The following is a 19086-nucleotide window of genomic DNA, read 5'->3' as shown; positions in this document are numbered from 1 at the left end:
AGTTGGTAAAAGCTAACTCATTCTCCTCCTGTTGTTGAGCACCTTTAGCCATATGTGCTTTACTCACCCTTTTACCTTTATCTCTATGAGCTTCTGGTCTACCATGTATCTCCAACATGTGTCAATAGTATGCTTCCATTTATAGCATCAGTCACACCAAAGATTGTCCTTGTTGTCCCCATTCTTCCTCTTATTTGGAGGTTCTCTGTTGACTGCCATAGCCACAGATTCTCCACTCCAATCCTTAGAGATGGCCCTTCTTCTGCTCTCTTCACTTCGTACCATCCAGAAGCTTCACTAAGGGAAGGAAAAGGAGCTCTATTAATCAACATGGAGCACGCATTATCAAATTCAAATTGTAAACCAGCCAAGAATTAATACGTCCTACCCTTCTCCATGAGGCGAGTAACTCTTATTGGTACATGAGTATTCTCGAGTTCTAAATTTTGATAATAATCAAATTCCATCCATAATCCTTTTAGAGTACTGAAATAAGAGTTAACATCTAAATCACCTTGTTTAGTGTCTCGGATCTGATTCTCCAACTCATACAATGAACCATCATTACCTCCACTTGAAAATTCCTCTTTCATAGCTGCCCACAGATCGTTTGCCTTCTCCATGAATAGGTAGTTACGCCCAATGTTTGGCTGCATAGTGTTGATCAGCCAAGCCAACAACTGTGACTTCTCATCTTCCCATCTCTCTGCTATAGTTGCATCTTCTTCTGGCTGATTCTTAGAGCCATCTAGATATCGCAACTTGCTCTTCCCTCCAATGGTCTTCTTGACTGGTTGTGCCCAATTGACATAATTGGTGGAATTCAACTTTTCAGACACCATTGGGAGGTTGGATTAATCATGCTGGCTATTGAATTGCATAGCTGACACGAGATGTTTACTGTCAACAGGCATGGTGATTTGTGAGGTTTCTAGTTGTAGGTGTGAAGGGACGTGTGGTAGCTAGGGTTTTGCTTAAGAATGGGGTGGCGGCTGAACTTCTTTCTCAACCTGAGAGGGTGGCAGTTGAACCTCATCGCTGGACTTCTTTCTCGGCCTAATAGGGTGTTAGCTGAACCTATTTCTCGGCACAAGTCTGTGCTCGAGAAGCTGATGGTGGCTAGGATTTTCCCACAGATGGAATGTGCAGCTAGGGTTTTTCAGGACTGTGAGGCTAGGGTGTTAAGAATGCCCTAATACCAAGTAGAAAAAACTAACAAATGACTTATGTATTATGTTGTGCACCTCAATAAGCCAATCAATTAACATAGCTCTCATTTTCCCATTAATGTCACATTGTTGTGACATGTAGTCTAGCATGACACAGCTTGAACATAATTGTGATTCTCGGCACACTATATTTAGAGGTGCCAAGAATGATAGCTTTCCATATGCGGCAAATCTTCAACATGTCCCAATAAGTTTTGATTGTTCTTCTTGTTGACATTGGTGCAGTTGCAAGTTTTTGAGTGTTGGAATGGAGTCTATGAATCCCAAAAATATGTTTCCTTCATTGCTGCAAGAGATAACAACTGAAATGTTGGATGGAAATAATGTTCAATGGTCTAAAGTTGTTTGGGTTTATTTAGCAGGATTAGGAAAATCTGACCACTTGCTCCAATCTGATCCTACTAATGAGAAGAGAAACAAAGTGTGGATTAAAGAAGATGCCTTGATTGTTTCCCTCTTGTGGAATTTGATGGAGCCACGAATTGCACAGATGTTTATGCATTTAGACACATGTGAGGAGATTATGGATTATGCCAAGCTTCTATACTCTAGTAACATTACACGTATGTATAATTTATTCTAAAGTACTTTCAGTTACAAGAAGGAGATGGAGCATTGCAGATTATTTTGGAGAGATGACAAGTATTCATGAGGAGCTTAACCTCGTGCAACCTATAATCCCGGCGTTCATGAGATGTAGAAGCAAAGGGAACAAATGACAATTCCTCAAGTTCTAGCAGGCTTGAGACCCAAGTTTGAGGGAAACAAATCCCAGATACTTAGTAGTGCAAAGACACCATTGTTTGCCAATGGTCATTCTCGCGTCCTTCATGCTTCCTTTAGCACACATTATGCTACTCTTGAATCTAGCTATGAGAGGACAGCCTTTGCTACACAAGGTTATTCTAGTTCTTTCCCAAACAACTGTGGAAGTTATCGAGGCGGCTTGAGCGGTCAATGTGGTAGAGATGGTAGAGGTAAAGACACTCCTAGCAAGTGCACCCATTGTGCACTAAGTAATCATACTATTGAGCAGTGTTAGGATCTCCAAGGTAGACCTTCACGTGTTGCCAATGCAGCCACCACCGACTTCACACCTTTGGGGAGAGCCAATGCAGCCATCACCCACTACACACCTTTGGGGCTAAGTGGGGGGCAACGTACTGTATCCATGCCAAAGCAAGAGTATTCCAAGTTCTAGCAGTATCAACAAGCTTCTCTTCCCATTGCATCTCTTGCTCAAACAGGTAATCCCAAAATATGCCTATCATCCAGTGCTTCTTGTCCTCGTCTTTGGGTCATACACTCCGCTGCCACTAATATATCACAAGTATACCTAATTTCTTCTCCACTCTTTAATATCCTGCAAATCTACCTTGCGTTACTCTTGCTGATGAATCCACCACTGCAATCAAGGGAATTTGGACTGTAAATCCCACTTCTTCTATTTCTCTTCCATCGATTTTGTATATTCACAAATTTCCTTCCAATCTTACGTCCGTTAGCAAGATTACTAAAACATGGATTGTTCAGTGACGTTCTTCCTTGATTCTGTGGTTATTCAAGATTTGAATACGAGGGAAGACGATTGGTGGAGGGCATGAAACGCGTGGACCTCATCACTTTATGCCACTATCTCCTTCTAGTGCCTGCATCACTGCTTCCATGCCTCCCCAAATTCATTGTCATCTTGGTCATCCTTCACTGGAAAAGTTAAAAAGTCTTATTCTTGATTTGAGTTTTGTGTCTAGTCTTGATTGTGAGTCTTGTAAGTCGGGAAAGCACCATCGTTAGGCTTTCTGAATCAATAAGCGGTCTGCAAGCCCTTTCATATGTTTGGGCTCCCAGTAGAGTTGTGTCCAAGTCATATTTCCGGTACTTTGTAACCTTTGTTGATGATTATTCAAGAATGGCTTGGCTATATTTAATACAAGATTGTTCCAAATTATTTCATGTATTTTGTGCCTTTTGTTCTGAAATAAAGACTCAACTTAGTTTGCCAATTTGAATGCTTCGTAGTGATAATGTCAAAGATTATTTCAGTGCACAATTCACTACTTTTATGACTCAGTTTGGTAGTGTTCATCAATCATCATGTGCCCACACTCAACAAAATAGGTTTGCAGAGAGGAAAAATAGACATATCTTTGAAATCCCCAGCACCTTAATTTATCCAATGCATGTACCTCAAGTGTTTTGGAGTGATGATGTACTTACTGGTTGGTATCTGATCAACAGGATGTCATCCTTTGTCCTTAAGTGGTAAAATTCCCTACTCCATTCTCTTTCCTAATTCACCTTTATTCTCTCTCCCACCTTGTATACTTAGGTGTGTGTCCTTTGTTCATCAACTTACTCCTGGGGAGGATAAGTTGGATCCTCGTGCTATAAAATGTGTCTTTCTAGGCTACTCATATACTCAAAAGGGATATTGTTGTTATAGTCATGCGCTACATTGCTTCTTTGTTTCTATCGATGTTACCTTCTTTGAGTCTACACCTTACTACACCCAATCCCTGAGTGCTTCAGAGCTCAATGAATCTCATCTTCCAAATTCTACTTTGTTGTCCTTGCCCAACAAACTATCTAAGTCTCCATGTAGTTCAAGTCCCTCTCATCATCTTGATTATCCAAATTTGTAGGCGTATTCACGACAATAGCTCCAAGGAAGAGAGTCCCCTTTAGCTTCTACTACCACACCTTTGGTTTCCTCGTCTGATGATAATATTTTCATGATGTTGATCCTCCCATTGTTGTCTGGAAAGGTAAACTCACATGCACTCAACATCCCATTTCCAACTATATTTGTTATGCCTTCTTATCACCCTCTTCTTATTGTTTTGTTACTACTCTATCATCTATTACCCTTCCTAAATCTATTTAAGAAGCCTTAGCCCACTTTGGGTGGAGGAATTCTATGGTTGAAGAGATGAATGCTTTACAGGACAATGGCAAGTGGGACTTGGTATCTCTTCCTCTTGACCAATTTGTGGCTGGTTGTCATTGGTTTTGCACTATGAAAGTCAACTCTAATGGTTTTGTGGCTCATATGAAGGCCCATCTTGTTGCTAAGGGGTATTCTCAAGTGTATTCTTTGGATTATTCAGACACTTTTTCTCCAATTGCCAAACTTACATCAGTACATTTGTTCATCTCCTTGGCTACCATGTGCCATTGACCTCTACATCAGTTAGCTATGAAGGATGCCTTCTTGCATGGTGACCTTGAAGAGGAGGTCTATATGGAGCAACCACCTAGGTTGGTTGCTCTAAGGGAGTGAGGTCTAGTGTGTCGGCTCAAGAAGGCACCATATGGTTTAAAACAATCTCCCAGAGCGTGGTTTGGTAGTTTCAGTGTTGTAGTACTTGAGTTTGGTCTTCGACAGTGTGTAGTGGATCATTAAATGTTTTATCATTATACTTCATCAAGTAGGATCCTTCTTTTTCTTTATGTGGATGATATTGTTATTACAAGTGATGATGATAAAGGTATTCAAAATCTCAAACTTTCTCTAAAAACTAAGATTCAAACAAAATATTTGGGACCGTTGAAATACTTCTTGGGTATAGAAGTATCTAGAGCTTGTATTAGAATTTTTTTGACACAAAAGAAGTACGTTCTTGATCTATTGGATGAGACTGGATTGTTGGGATATAAACCGGTTGATACACCCATGGAACCTAATAGCAAGATAGTGTTGGATATGGGTGATTTGCTACCTAATCCTAGACAATACAGGACACCTGTTGAAAAGTTGAATTTTCTCATAGCCACTCAGCCAAATATATCTTTTGCAAGTGTTGTGAGTCAATTTCTAGATTCTCCAAGGACAAGTCATTGGGACGCAGTAATTCGCATCTTAAGATATCTCAAAGGTGCACCTAAGAGAGGTATTTTATATCATGACAAGGGTCACACTTATATTCATAGATATACAAATGCAAATTGGGCTAATTCACCATCCGACTGGAGATCCACAACCGGGTACTGTATCTTTGTTGGTGGTAATTTTGTTTCTTGAAAGAGTAAGAAACAAATTGTCGTGGTCAGGTCAAATGCTGAATCAGAATACAGAGCTATGGCTCACACTACTTTTGAACTTGTCTGGTTGAAGAATATGTCAGAAGAATTGGGTTTTTCACATTCCCTTCCTATGAAGTTGATGTGTGATAATCAAGTTGCTCTTAATATTGACTCCACCCCAATCTTTCATGAGCAGACAAAGCACATTGAAGTTGATGGCCACTTTGTTCAAGAGAAAATTGTGCAGAAGCTCATTACTAAAGTCTACGTGAAGTCTGCTATGCAACTTGCTGATTTGTTTACCAAAAATTTATTTGTAACAAGCTAGGAGCATATGGCATTTATTGCAGCCAAAGAGTTATGCCCAGTCCAGTTAGGCCCAACATCTAGGCCCAAATTTGAAGGGAAGCCTTGGCAAAACAGTAGAGTTGTCTTCGTGTGACCTTGATATCACAAGTTCAAGGCGTAGAAACAGCTTCTTGCAAAAATGCAAGGTACGGCTGCATATTATAGACCCATCATGGCTAGGGGTCGCAAAACAAGTTAACAGGCCGGGTTCGGGCGGGTCGTAAACAGGTCGAGGTTAAACAGGTTCGGGTTTGGGTTGACCCGTTTATTAACATATCATTACCATGTAAACCCTAACCCGCCCATTTAATAAATAGGTCACCCGTTCAAAAAATATAATTTATTTATTTTAAAAAATTTTAAACATTTTATAACATATTTTTAAAAAAGCTCCACAAATCAGAAGCTCCCCACCCTTGGGATATATCAAAGGCCTTTGCAGAGAATTTGGAAAAGGGTTTTACAGCACCAATCTGATCGAGCTCCTGAAAATCGCACCTGTCAAAGTCCCTCTGATTTCAAGCCCCAGAGATCATGACCATCGGCCAAGCATTCACACCGACGTTAGAGAGACCGGCGAGGCCATGGATGCAGCCGAGGCCGGAGACTTCAGTATGGCTGTATTCAAATTGATGTATTCAAATCGAAATTGGGAGGATGGGACGACCAGCTTGAGGTTCGAGATATCGTCAACAAGTATGCCTTCAAGTCGCTATATGCGAGGACTCGGGATTCCCAACGAGCCGCTCCGATCTGGTTCAACCAGAAAAATTGAAAGTCTTTGCTTTCTTACAAGGATGGATCTGTGATTTCCGTCGATGGGGAGCCTAAGGTGTTTATCTCTTTTTTCTTCAGTGATGAAATGGGGAGTATAGAGCAGAGGGGGCTGAAGCAATATTCAGCACCTGAACCCGTCTAACCTGTTTAATAAATGTGTCAGGTCAAGGTTTACCCGTTTCAACTTGTATTAAACTCAAACCCGATTTAAATAGGCGAGTCACGGGTCACCCGTCGGGTTTCGGCCCGTTTTGCCACCCCTAATCATGGTCCACACCTTCCCCAAACCCCACATATGTGGGAGCTTTGTGTACCAGGATGCCCTTTAAATTTTAAAATCCCATAGTATCCTCCAATGTCAAAGATCCTCCCTTAAAATCTGAACTACTCCCCTAGTTTCTTACTTGAAATCTCGCCACTCCATCACAACCACCAACTTTAGTAGAACCCTCCCACGAGGTTGACACAGAACATCAATATAAGATAGATGCTAAAAGACCGACCTTGATTTCTCATAGCTTCTGATATTCCTCAAGCAACAATCCTGACAGAAGAAACCATACCTTGATTTCTCTTCACCTCCTCTCCCCTTTCAATCGAAACATCTGTCAAAATTTTCTGAAAGTTCCACCAACCTGCCACTTCCCTTCCTTCTAGTATTCTAACAAATCAATAATACATTTTTCCTTCATTTTTTTTCGGGCACAAGAGACAAACCCCGTTGTCGAACAGCAATTTAACACTAAAAACCTTCCTTCATTCCTTAATAGGGCTCCCCCCTGAAACCTTGTATAGTTGACAATGTCCAGACCAGAAAAACAGTAACAAAGCGCATCTGCCTGCAAACTCTGTTAGACAAATAGAACCAGTTTCAAAGAATTCATATTAAAACCCTTCCATTCAGCTTTAGAATAATTGTGAAGATCCATGTTAAATTAATCAAAATGAAATGCTCACATAACTTCCTATATCCTATCATAGGTCTACAACCCAGAATGATCCTTAAAGACATCAGTTCATGCTAAGAACCAATCCGTGTTCGATTATCTAGCTTCAGCCTCGCTTGCCTCGCTTCTCCCTGAAACAAAAATGAAATTTCCCCAGCATTTCAACTAACCCAATTGGAAAGATGCCTGCTGAAGTCTATGATATTACATCATGATTCCATGTTCGATTATCTAGCTTCAGCCTCTCTTGCCTCACTTCTCCCTGAAACAACAATGAAATATCCACAGCATTTCAACTAACTCAATTGGAAAGATGCCTGCTGAAGTCTATGATATTACATCATGATGCAGGACAAGAACCAAGACCTTGGGAAGATCCTTATTGGAGAATAATTAAGACAACTTGGATCAAAGGGTTTGGGTTTAGTTGATAGTTTATTATATGTTTAGTTTTATTAGTATAAGATTGTGTATTTGGGGGCTTGTTTGTAATATTTATGTATTTAGGGGTATGTTTGTAAATTCATATTGTTTTAGGGGTATATGTGTAATTTCATGTAAAAGAGACTCTCTTACAAATAGTGTGTGAAAGCCATGTTGTACAAGGTTGTTGAATTTGAATTTGAATTGAACGTGAGATTTTCCCCTTGTATCTCCTCTCTTCCCCTTCCTTCTCTTCAATTTCTTCTAATTTCTCACCATGGCTGCAGATCCTCGATGCTGCCCCTGCATCACATTGCCTATTGTATTGCCACACTTTCTCCCTTAAACAAAATGAGAAATCTACAGATTTTTTATTTGACTCAATCGAAGAAATGACTTCCTGGATATGGAATTACATACCTCTCTTAATTCACATCACTGCATCATATAGAAAATCCCAAATCACACCACTGATGTATCTACACTAATAATGATATCATAATATTATGCCTTTTTCAGTGTATCAAAGCTACCAAATATCTCTATTCATGTGTTACCATATGTTAACTTACGTACATAGTAAGATAAACACATGCATTAGAAACTGGCATAATCAATAGAACAAGGAAAAAATTGGGGAAATTATATATTTTTGCTTGAAAAAGGGCTTATAGCAAACAATAATTCAAGGTTTCAGCAGAAATAAATTTTTATGCAAGCATATTAAGTACCTTAAACCGAGCATGCAAAGTCAACAAGATATCATTCAATAATGTCGCTGGCCAAACTGGATCAGACAGCTCTGATGCAATGATGGATTCTAGTTCGTCAAATGATTCATGAGGACTTTGCATCCAGATCAATGCTTTAATTACCATTGCTCGAACATAAACACATTCACATGCTACAGTTGTCCGTACAACTTCCATTAGTGAAGCTAGTAAACTTGATATTGTATCCCGACCACTTGATCCGTTAGACAAAGATGAAGCCCTTCGAATACCTGCAAGAAACAAAGAAGGGGTGCTTTAAGAAAGAGTAAAATTACCCATCCTTTGGCCACAAACATAGAACCATACTGTAAATAAATCAACAATATCGTCCAGTATCCAGTAGACAAATGTACATAGTCTATACAATCCCTCATTTATCCAAAAGCATCAAAAGAAATGAAAGCTAATGAAAAAAGAAAAAAAATAAAAAAGCAAAATTCAGAACATCAAAATAAACCAAGAGAGTTGGAAAAGCCTCAAGCTGACACCTCATTCACAAGATACCATAAATTAAAACCGGGTAGTAAAAAGAAAATCCAAGGAATGTTCTGCACAAATTATGCTCTCCCAGAGGGGGAGGGTAGAATTCAAAAAAGGTAAACAGTCACCATTACAGTTAGCCCAGCAACAGCCATTGCTCCTAGGGGTGTACAAAAATTACAGGGAAAAATAAAAAATAAAAAGCAGCACCAAAACCAAACCATTTAATATTTTGGTCCACTTTCTCATTTTTAGTTTTCAATTTCAATTTCAATTTTTTATTATATTAAAATTGGTTTTTGGTTCTACAAGAAAGCCAAACTGAAAAACTGAAATATAAATGTTTTTTAAAATTTTTATGTTCATATACTTATGTAATCATAAGTACTGATATTTTTATTTTTAAAGAGCATAACAGTAAATCCCCTATAGGTTGACTCAAACACAATGAGGTATCTTGTGGTCTCATTTAGACCACTAACCCCTTGTGCTCCTCAAAACTATGCAAAGTATTAATTTCACTGCTTTTTGTTAATAAAAGGTGCTGAAAGACCGACATACCCACAAAAACAATTTTTCAAACCAAAAATAAGATTAATTTCTGCACAAATTTCTAGGCTTAATTAACCCCTACTCACCTTTGAGTGCATCTTCATAACCTTAGACAAAACCATTATTTTAGTTGCTCACATTCCATTAACAAGGCTTTCATTGTTGTCTCACTCTCTATGGACTCCCTCACCCATTGATATCATGTGTCGTCACCCAATGAGCTCAGAGGTGGATATGAAAGGCGTCTGATTTGACATGCTTGCTGCTAACAAGGTCAGAGTAAGCCTTGAATTTTGTATGGATAGTGGATATTAATCTAATTAATAATATCCTAAATTAATTAATTAATTGTGCAGATATTTTGGCCTTTCTAGCTTGTTTTCTCGTAAAAATTAATCAGATCATGATTTTATACAGTTTTTTCAAAAAAAATGGTTGGGTTTAGTGTTGGTAATAAAACCAGTGTACCTCCTAGTTTTTGAGTCAAACCACATCGGGGGCCATGTTTTTTTCCCTTATTTTTAATGTTGAATTTTTGTCTAATTTCAATTTGTTGATTTTATTTTCCTTCAAAAATGTAAACAACAAATTAGAAGGTGTGAGTTTTTAGTGCTCAAAGTTACCTTTTGTTGATAGAAAGGGAGAAGGATGCTTCCCCTGCCAGTGCAGCACCCCAGTACTAATGCAGCGCAGCCCCTTACTGTTGCAGCCTCCAACACACTGCTGCCTTTGTACGCATCCCGCTTATGAGACGGGAAGAGCCTTCGTCCTCTCATAAATATCCATCCCACCCCATTTAACTCAAAATTCATGGGCCTCATCCCAGTTATGAGGGCTCAATTATCCTCACATAACATTCCAGTAACTTGATTACATATTGGGCAAAGCATTAGATACTAACTTAAGTCAGTTGAACCAATTTATATAGTATAAAACTGGTAAATAACCTACCAACCAATTAATACGGGAGTTTGGTTTTTATTGAAACATAGGTGTTTGGTTTGGTTTTGGTTTATAAATTTATTTTAAAAAACACGTTAGTTTGGTATGGTCATTGGTTTTGGATTAAACCCAACCAAACTGAACCAATTACAGCCTTAGTGATCCCTTATCAATATGCTCATGCTGCAACTTTACTACCAATTCTGGCAGCTTCCAGAATTAACCCTTCCTGCACATCTTCAACAGCATCTCACTCCCAATCAGAAGGAAACTCCTGTCTCTGGTGCCTACTCTCCAAAACACATGCCACAATCAGGGCATCCATTATTTATTGAATGGTGCAACAGGTTCTAATGCCGAATCCTAAAATCAGAATTTTGATCAAATCACACATCGCAAGTTTATAAGTGATTGTCTGATAATGAGCAATGAATTTCCATCTTTCTGCTAGAAAGAGAATTGTATTGGGGTGCGATGTGCATTCCATATCATATTTGGAAATTATATATAGTTGCATGATTTTAAGATAAAGAATTGTGAGACACCATTCTAGGATTCATTTCCTAGTACCATGACCAAAATAAACTTCTGCCTCCATCATCTCTTCCAAATGGATGTGAATGCTACAATATCTTCTTGTCACACCTCCCCACACTAATAATCCCCTGCTGCTCTGATGGCTTCCAGTTGACCGTTGGACCTTCCAGTCATTGGGCCTGGCTATCCATTTCTTTTGGCCCAACAGGTGGCCACTCACACTCTGGCATATATCCACCTTTACTAACTATTGGCCCACCAGAATAAAGAGGATGAAACTAGGCCTCTTTTTCATTACTGAACCTCTTTTCAGTTAGCTGAGCTTCCCTATTGAAATTAAAGAAGTCCCCAAACTTACACAACAGCTCACCCAAGTCAAAACTCCAGAATCACATAGGCCCATTCCAACCAGGAAAGCTCCCCTTACCTTTTGAAGAGCTCCGCCCTGCAAAAAACCCTAATCAATCATCTCCAACAACTGCCAAAGATCCATCTTCTGGAAAGCTCCATTATTCTCTCATCTCACACAGTGCCAGCCATGAACAGAGGGCTCCAAAGGAATTCCCCCTTTACATATTCACTCCGCTGACACTTACCCATTCTCATATTAAACCGACTCATAGCATCCTACCAGATCTTGTAAACATTCCATGTATTTTCTCAAACTTTCTCCTTTCAAACCTCGAAAAACAAAGATCGAATATTCATTCCCCTCAGAACTGACTCCCATGTCAAGAATTATCCCAATCCAAGTCAGCCTAATCAAATAAAAAAAATGAAATTGAATCAAACAAATCTTTTTTCTCAAACCGAACAACTCAATTGAGACCACACCAAGAAAAAAAAAATGCTGAATTCATTGTACCACGAACAAAAGTGCCCTCACCCAGTGCGTTCTTTCCATATTCTTCTCAGTTAGAGCCACAAAACCTCCTACCTTATCCTATCTAGCATCAGTTTGAAAGATTTCCATTCAATCAGCACATTTCCAGAGATTGTTCTCTGTTATAGGCTATTGCCTTCGCTCAACGTCATGGTAGGGGAAGAATGAGAGAGAGAGAGAGAGAGAGAGAGAGAGAGAGAGAGAGAGCTTGCTCACGCAAACTCACAGTAGCGTTCTCAATTTCAATAATGGAAGCTTCCCCAAAACATACTTGTCAAATCCTTTATATAGTCCTAAACCCTAAACCAAATAAAAGCTTAAATAATGTTAAATCTATAAAGAAATATAACTGCAAAATAAACGTTAAATAAATAATAAATCTCAAATGTTTCTTTCTTCCAACATCAAAAGATAGACATGCAGTATCGATCCCCAGAATAGAAGAAATCATTGTACCCATTGGACTCATAGGAACGTCCAGAAGAGGAAATACTTGCAGATTTACTCTGAAGGCAGAAAATAGCATCCAATGAAAAAAGATTTTCCTTGATGACAAGCAATTCTAAGTTTAATCCATACCCAGTTCTATCCGAGAACCACCAAAACATAGGCTTGAATGCAATCAATGCAGGATACCAAGTTAGCCTGAACTTCAGAGTTCAGACTAGCATCACCCCATGTCTATGCATTTATTAGTATGCAGCACAAAGACATTCTAACCATAACAAAAGAAGGCAAAAAGAACAAGGTTCCAAAACTGTCACATGAAGAGAAGGAACTATATTGGTACCAAATAGAAACACCACAGAAAAAAAATAAAGAAAAAGAATACAGAAACAAATCCATAAATATACATGAGTGCACCAGCCTGCCTGGAGAAGAAGTGAAGCAATGATACAGGACTGTCCTCTGACTGCACCAGGACAGATGAAGGGAGAACTTATTGCTGAACACAGCCAGAACTGGCATAGATGAAAGATCATTTTGACCAATTTCATTCTTTCCTCAAAAATAGAACCAAACGTCAACAATAATATATGAATAGAGCCAATGATTCAAACAGCAGAAAATGGATCGCTCAAAACCAACTATGAAATTCTTCAGAAGCAGCATAAATACTGAATATGAACTTTAAAATTCATTAAAAATCAGACAAGCATCATATTGTGGCAGCAGAGAATGGGCTGCAGACATGTCATAATTTCTCACTTGCATCTAATCAAAGGAACAAGCCAAGGTTGAAAAGTTATACGAGTGACCAGAATGCAAGAATATAAAAAGGTTAGGGATTTAAAGAGCAGGACAAAACAGAAAACCAAGTACCTAGTGAATTTGGTCTTTCGAAGTTCAAAATTACTTCAATTAAAAGTTGTTTTGTTCAAGTCTAGTAAATTTTGTGTATGTTTGTACGGTTGTACCCAAAATATAATTTATAAAAAGAAAAAGTAAATGCATAGTAGATAAATAAAGGTGATTGAAACCTCACAATTAAGAACCAAAAAACAATTATCTATGCAGAATGACAAGCACGGATTCTGAGAAAATGAATCCAATTCAGCACCATCAAATGTGGTTCAAAGTTTTAAGGATCAATATCACCCCAGTAGATTCAATAAAGGATGGACTGCAAGTAAAAAATTAGTTAAGATAAAGGAAAATTACCTTCACCTTGCAAGTTCTCATCAGCATCAAGCGAGTCAACATTCTCAGAAAATGCATTAATGTGGACACCTTCATCAATATCTTGTAATCCTAAAGCAAATGCTGCAGCCCGGCTTTTCCCCATCTCCTGCACAACTCTTGCCGCTGCATGAAGCACAGGTCTAGAGAAACTACGGAAGGAACTCTCCAACCTGAGAAAAAAATAGGAATAAAATAAAGTACTTGAAAAAAATAAAGCACTTATCAAGTAGTCACTAAAACTAAACATTAACGATATAATTTATGAACAGAAATTCGAGCATAGTTCAATAGACTTTGAGGATTAACAGCATTCGAGAAATTCTCTCCTAATATATCTTCTTTTTCATCAAAAAAATTAATTTAAAAAAAAAAGGGGAAGAAAAAACAGCATTTGAGAGCAAAGATATCTGGAAATCAAAAACTCTAGGAACCCAGAAAAATATTATGGACCCCCAGACCTTCTCATTACAAGTTTTATGAGAGGTTGTGGGCGCCTTGTCTTTTGTGATTTTTCCTTGGTAGCCTTTGGTGGAAGTCCATCTTTTGAATCTGCATTAGGTTCCTTAGATGATACAGAAGGTGCTTCTGGCAACTTGAGAATCTCTCTAGTTAAGCGATACCATCCAGCAGCTCGCTCTTCAGTTCTACAGGGAATGAAGTAAGACACAGATGATTGACCAGTAAAATAGAATGCAGCAATAAATGCAGGAAAGGTAAAAATTGGAGACATTGCACACCATACAAGTACAAACTTGCAAAAAAGGGGTAAAAGTACAGAGTACAAGATTTAATATGCAAAATGAAGAAAATAAAAGAGGCACCTCTCAACATTATCATATTTTCCCAATACACATTGGATTGCCTCAAAACAAACTCTTTCACTGGGGTCCAGGAGAAGTTGATAGAGCACAGAGTTGAATTGAGATTTAATGTCTGGTCTTTCTGCAACAGCAATGTTTTTGGTTATGCAAACCATCTCAAGCCTTTGAAGGCAAATGAACATTTGACACAGGAATGGAATTTCAAACACACTCACCATCTAATGCTCGGGCTCTAGATATAGAATAGCACAACCTGGCCAATGAAACTCTAGCAAGAACATCATGCAAATGCAGAACATCCTGCAAAGCCCCTGCTTCATGCAACATTCAAGAAAATGAATAACTGTAGCTTGACAATGTGGCAAGGTTGCATCACCCAGAGTATATGAACAACGGTCACATAAATTATTCCCAAAGTTCAATTAAATTTAGTGATTTTATAATATTATTTTATCTTACAGAATATTTGCAAAGCACATTTCAGATTGAAAATTACTGGATTCACAGGCACCGCCTAAAATGTGCTTCAACTAAACTAAACAAGACATATAAGTAAAAAACTGGAGTCAAAAATATTCTTCTTACACTAAACCAAGAAATATCCTGATGAGGGGGGGAAAAAAAGGAATAAATAAAGAAATACAATGACGTAGCCTTTAGGGACCAAGTCCTCACAAGCCACATGAACAGACATGAAATCCCGACTCTCAAAAAAAATGCATGAAGCTATGATGAAAGCCACATATCACCAAACAAAGCAGGAAACTCAAAGGTGCTTCAACAGATGCACACCTCCTACAATGTACCAAAATTTATATTCTGTGGAGTTCATGAAGGATGCAGACAAATCCAACAGCTTGAGCAAAAAGACTTTTAAAGGAGTTTTTGGAAAATGCTCAGAAAAATTAAAACCATAACAAAATCAACAGAGAACTCAAGTGTAATTAAATTTAGCAATTTTATAATATTATTTTATCTTAAAAAATATCTGCCAAGCACATTTCAGATTGGAAATCACTGGATGCATGGGCACTGCTTGAAATGTGCTTGAACTAAACTAACAAGTCATGTAAGTAAAAAAACTGGAGTCAAAAATATTCTTCTTATGAAAAAAAAAAAACAAATAAATAAATAAATACAATGATGTGGCCTTTAGGGACCAAGTCCTCACAAGCCACAAGAACAGACATGAAACCCAAACTCTTAAACAAAATGCATGAAGCTATGATGAAAGCCACAAATCACCCAACAAAGTAGGAGACTCAAAGTAGCCTCGATAAGAGTGCACGCCTCCTACAATGAACCAAAATTTATATTCTGTAAAGTTCATAAAGGATGCAGACAAATCCAACAGCTCAAGCAAAAAGACTCCTAAGGAATTTTTGGACAATGCTCAGAAAAATTAAAACCATACCAAAATCTACAGAGGACAACAGCCCCACAACGAAGATCAGCACGTAGTTTATTATAACAAAGCTCTCATCATTTTTGCTTGGCATGGACACCACGAATGAACAAAGCATTCAATGAATTAAGAGATGTAGGTGACAAAGAATAAATTTAAGATATCTGAAGAAGAACAAGAACAAGAACAAGAAGAAGGAAACTACCAAAATGATGTCCCCCTAATTCAACGGATTAATAATCATCACACTTGAGACTGATCGGTAATTCCAACAGACGATACATCATCGCAGAATGGCCAAAGGCTCAACCCTAATGTGACCTAATAAATCAAGCAATAGCAACATCAAACAAAGACTATGCTGATCACCCACCTTGTGCTTCAAAGGAACCATGGAACATCAGGTGTACTAGAGACCGAAGAGGCAGCTCCAAATGATATAAGCTGTTGGACTAACTTGCTCAAAACTCAATAAGCACCAAATATTAAGAGGAAAGTCTAGGGCCGTTTTAGTTTAGGAAAACAGTTTTCATTTCCCATTCTAGTTTTCCAAAAAAATTACAAAAACATTAGCTAATTTCCATTTTTATAACATTTGTATGAAATAAATAAACAATAATAAAAACTTTTGGCACTATTAGCCTGTGCAAATAGTCTAATTTTTCATTTCTAGTTTTTTAAAATAACTACAAAAAATGTCACCTTATTTTCCTATTTTCAAAATTCATAAAAAAAAAATGGTTGTAAAACATCTTATTATTTTTCTAAATTTCTAACTCTTACTTTGCACATGGGAACATGGAATTTGGACATTGGATTCTAATGTTTTGGATTATGTGAGTTTCTTCCAAATCCATACAAAGCCAAACTCAAGCCTCAAATACTTTTAAAATGAAAAAAAAGGGCAGCTTGGTGCACAAAGCTCCCACGTATGCAAAGTCTATGGAAAGGGCGGACCACATTGGGTCTATAGTACGCAACCTTACCTTGAATTTTTGCAAGAGGCTGTTTCCACGCCTCGAACCTACAACCTTATATAATTTTTGAAAAACTGAAAAATAAATTGTCATTTTTGTAATTATTTTGAATATAAATAAAAAATAAAAAATTAATTTGCACATTTAAACAAACTCTTTATTTTATTACCTTTTTTTAATAAGAATATTAATAAAATTTTAAATAAATTATAATTTTATAATTCTTATGGAAAACTGCGAAAAGGAAAATTGAAAATGTTTTTCACAACTAACAAGCCCTTAGCGTTTTTTATGGATAGAGATCGAGCTTTGTTTGCAAGGGTGTAGTTTCAAACAACCAAATCCCCCCAACAAAGAATTCGAGGAAACATTCAAATTCTCCTTGGAATTCTCAAGCATACAATGCATTTGAGAGAGAATTATCCACAGCCTTATCACAAGATCACAACCCCTGACAATTTTCTATCCTCAGAATTATCCACCACCTCTGAGTGCAAACCATTGCCAAATCACTCCTCATCCTGACCTTCAACAGACATAACTCCAGCCCACTTGAGTTTTTCCACCCTTAGCATCTTCAACAAAAAGCTCACTTGTCAACCCAGTACGAGAGAATTTATGACACCCAGATGATCTACTGGCATTACCACATCTTTTGTCTGTAAAAGGCACCGTTCCACCACTTGAAACATTGTCAGAGCAGCACTGCTCCTTGCACTGATCCCTTTGGCCAGGGATCTTGGGATACAAACCTTCTGGGCCTCTCCACTACTTGGACCCCCACATGTAGAAATCCATGGTCATTATTTAAAGGATAAATAGATACTGCCGTGAATTTCAGTTCAGCAAATATGACAATTTCTAGTCATGACAGCAACTTAATCCCCAACCAGTACCTGTTTTGGCACTGTTTCAGAATGGTAATTGCAGCTTTTTGCTAGCCTCTCGTGCCTTTAGCTGCAATGGAGGGATTGGAGGCCTCATAGGGTCAAATCCTCAAAACCCTAGCCTCTAAATCTTCACAACCCTAGCTGGTCTGGAGCTGAGCTCTTCCAAGAAAAGCCAACTCGTTTGCACACAAACCCTTCTAAAAACCACTCATTTTCTCAGGCCCCGCCAAAATAACTATAATCACAAAAACACCCTTGAAAATTACAAAATGACCCCTCAAAGATAATCTGCAAAAATAAACTCCCAAAATTCAGAAATTACAAAAATACCCCTAGCACCCATAAATAGCAACACTAAGCAGAAATTTAAATAAAGACTGCTGATTGCATCATAGAGACTGCAGATATAGATGCACATATAAAAAGAAAAATGCAAAAGCAAAACAAAGAATATTAGAGATACCTCCAGGAAGCACTGCCTTCCCTGCACAAAGAAAAAGAGGGGCAATATTAGATGCCAAACCGATCTTGGCCTCAAAACCACATTACAGCAACAATCACATAATGCTGGAAATGGTAACATGGCAAATAAAGACGCACTTGCATTTGATATTAAGCAACCAGGGTAAGTATTAAATCAACCATCCAGAAACTAACCATACCTAACCATACCCCAAGTCAACAGAAAAGAATGAGCCCACAATGAGAGAAGTAGGACTGACATGCAAATGCCATAATATCATCTTTCAATATCAAATCCTAAATTTGTCAAGAGTTGCAGATGATACAAACAGTTTGGTCTAGAATCTTAAGCACAGAAATATATAAAAGTTATCTGGTATCTATATTTCCAGAAGGCCACTGTTACACATAATTTGCAAATTTAATAAAAACTGGGCAGATCTTCAATCAAAAGATTCTCCATGTCAAGATGCTTTAACAATTTCACACAGCTTGATCAAAATTAAATCATATTAAAAACTCGAAATGTCACAAATGCATATGTTGAAAATTGCTTTTCAAGATGCTTTAACAATTCCATGCAGCTTGATCAAAATTAAAACATATTTAAATCACAAAGGATCTCACAACTGCACATGTTGAAAATTGTGCTAAAAAAATGCATTTCCAAATTACGCACAATGAAAGCAAATCCTGCCAACAAGAATAGGAACTCCCTAGTTGTTAAAAATCTTATGACTCATGATTTGATTCATACGATTTGTTTCAATTCCACACCAAATCCATTCGAATCTTACTAGCAAATCCAAAATGACTAAATTGTAGCTGAATCTATCAATTCTTCACCTTACAAATCTAGAAAATCGTGAATCTATCAATTAGCACACAGACCCAACTGGTTTAAAACCCCATTTCCTTATGTATTGATTTTATT

At 37.8% G+C, this 19086-nt stretch overlaps 1 protein-coding gene across 2 annotated transcripts in view; it reads right to left on the bottom strand.

Moving 5' to 3' along the window:
• The window catches only part of LOC131166454 (uncharacterized), a 127776-nt gene that overhangs the window by 52752 nt on the left and 55938 nt on the right, over positions 1 to 19086 (bottom strand). The window contains exons 10-15 of one of the 2 annotated variants that reach the window (XM_058125043.1): positions 18154 to 18174; positions 14634 to 14729; positions 14419 to 14539; positions 14056 to 14241; positions 13577 to 13767; positions 8479 to 8750 (exon numbers count right to left, since the gene is read on the bottom strand). In XM_058125043.1, the coding sequence (XP_057981026.1) occupies positions 8479 to 8750; positions 13577 to 13767; positions 14056 to 14241; positions 14419 to 14539; positions 14634 to 14729; positions 18154 to 18174 (887 nt within the window). The remainder of the gene's footprint in view (positions 1 to 8478; positions 8751 to 13576; positions 13768 to 14055; positions 14242 to 14418; positions 14540 to 14633; positions 14730 to 18153; positions 18175 to 19086) is intronic. The other variant, XM_058125044.1, reaches the window with a different exon arrangement.

The sequence above is a fragment of the Malania oleifera genome, chromosome 10 (assembly GCF_029873635.1).
Source record: "Malania oleifera isolate guangnan ecotype guangnan chromosome 10, ASM2987363v1, whole genome shotgun sequence".
NCBI lineage: Eukaryota > Viridiplantae > Streptophyta > Magnoliopsida > Santalales > Ximeniaceae > Malania > Malania oleifera.
Note: the sequence above shows the minus strand (reverse complement) of the source record. Positions and strands in the feature narration are given on the sequence as shown.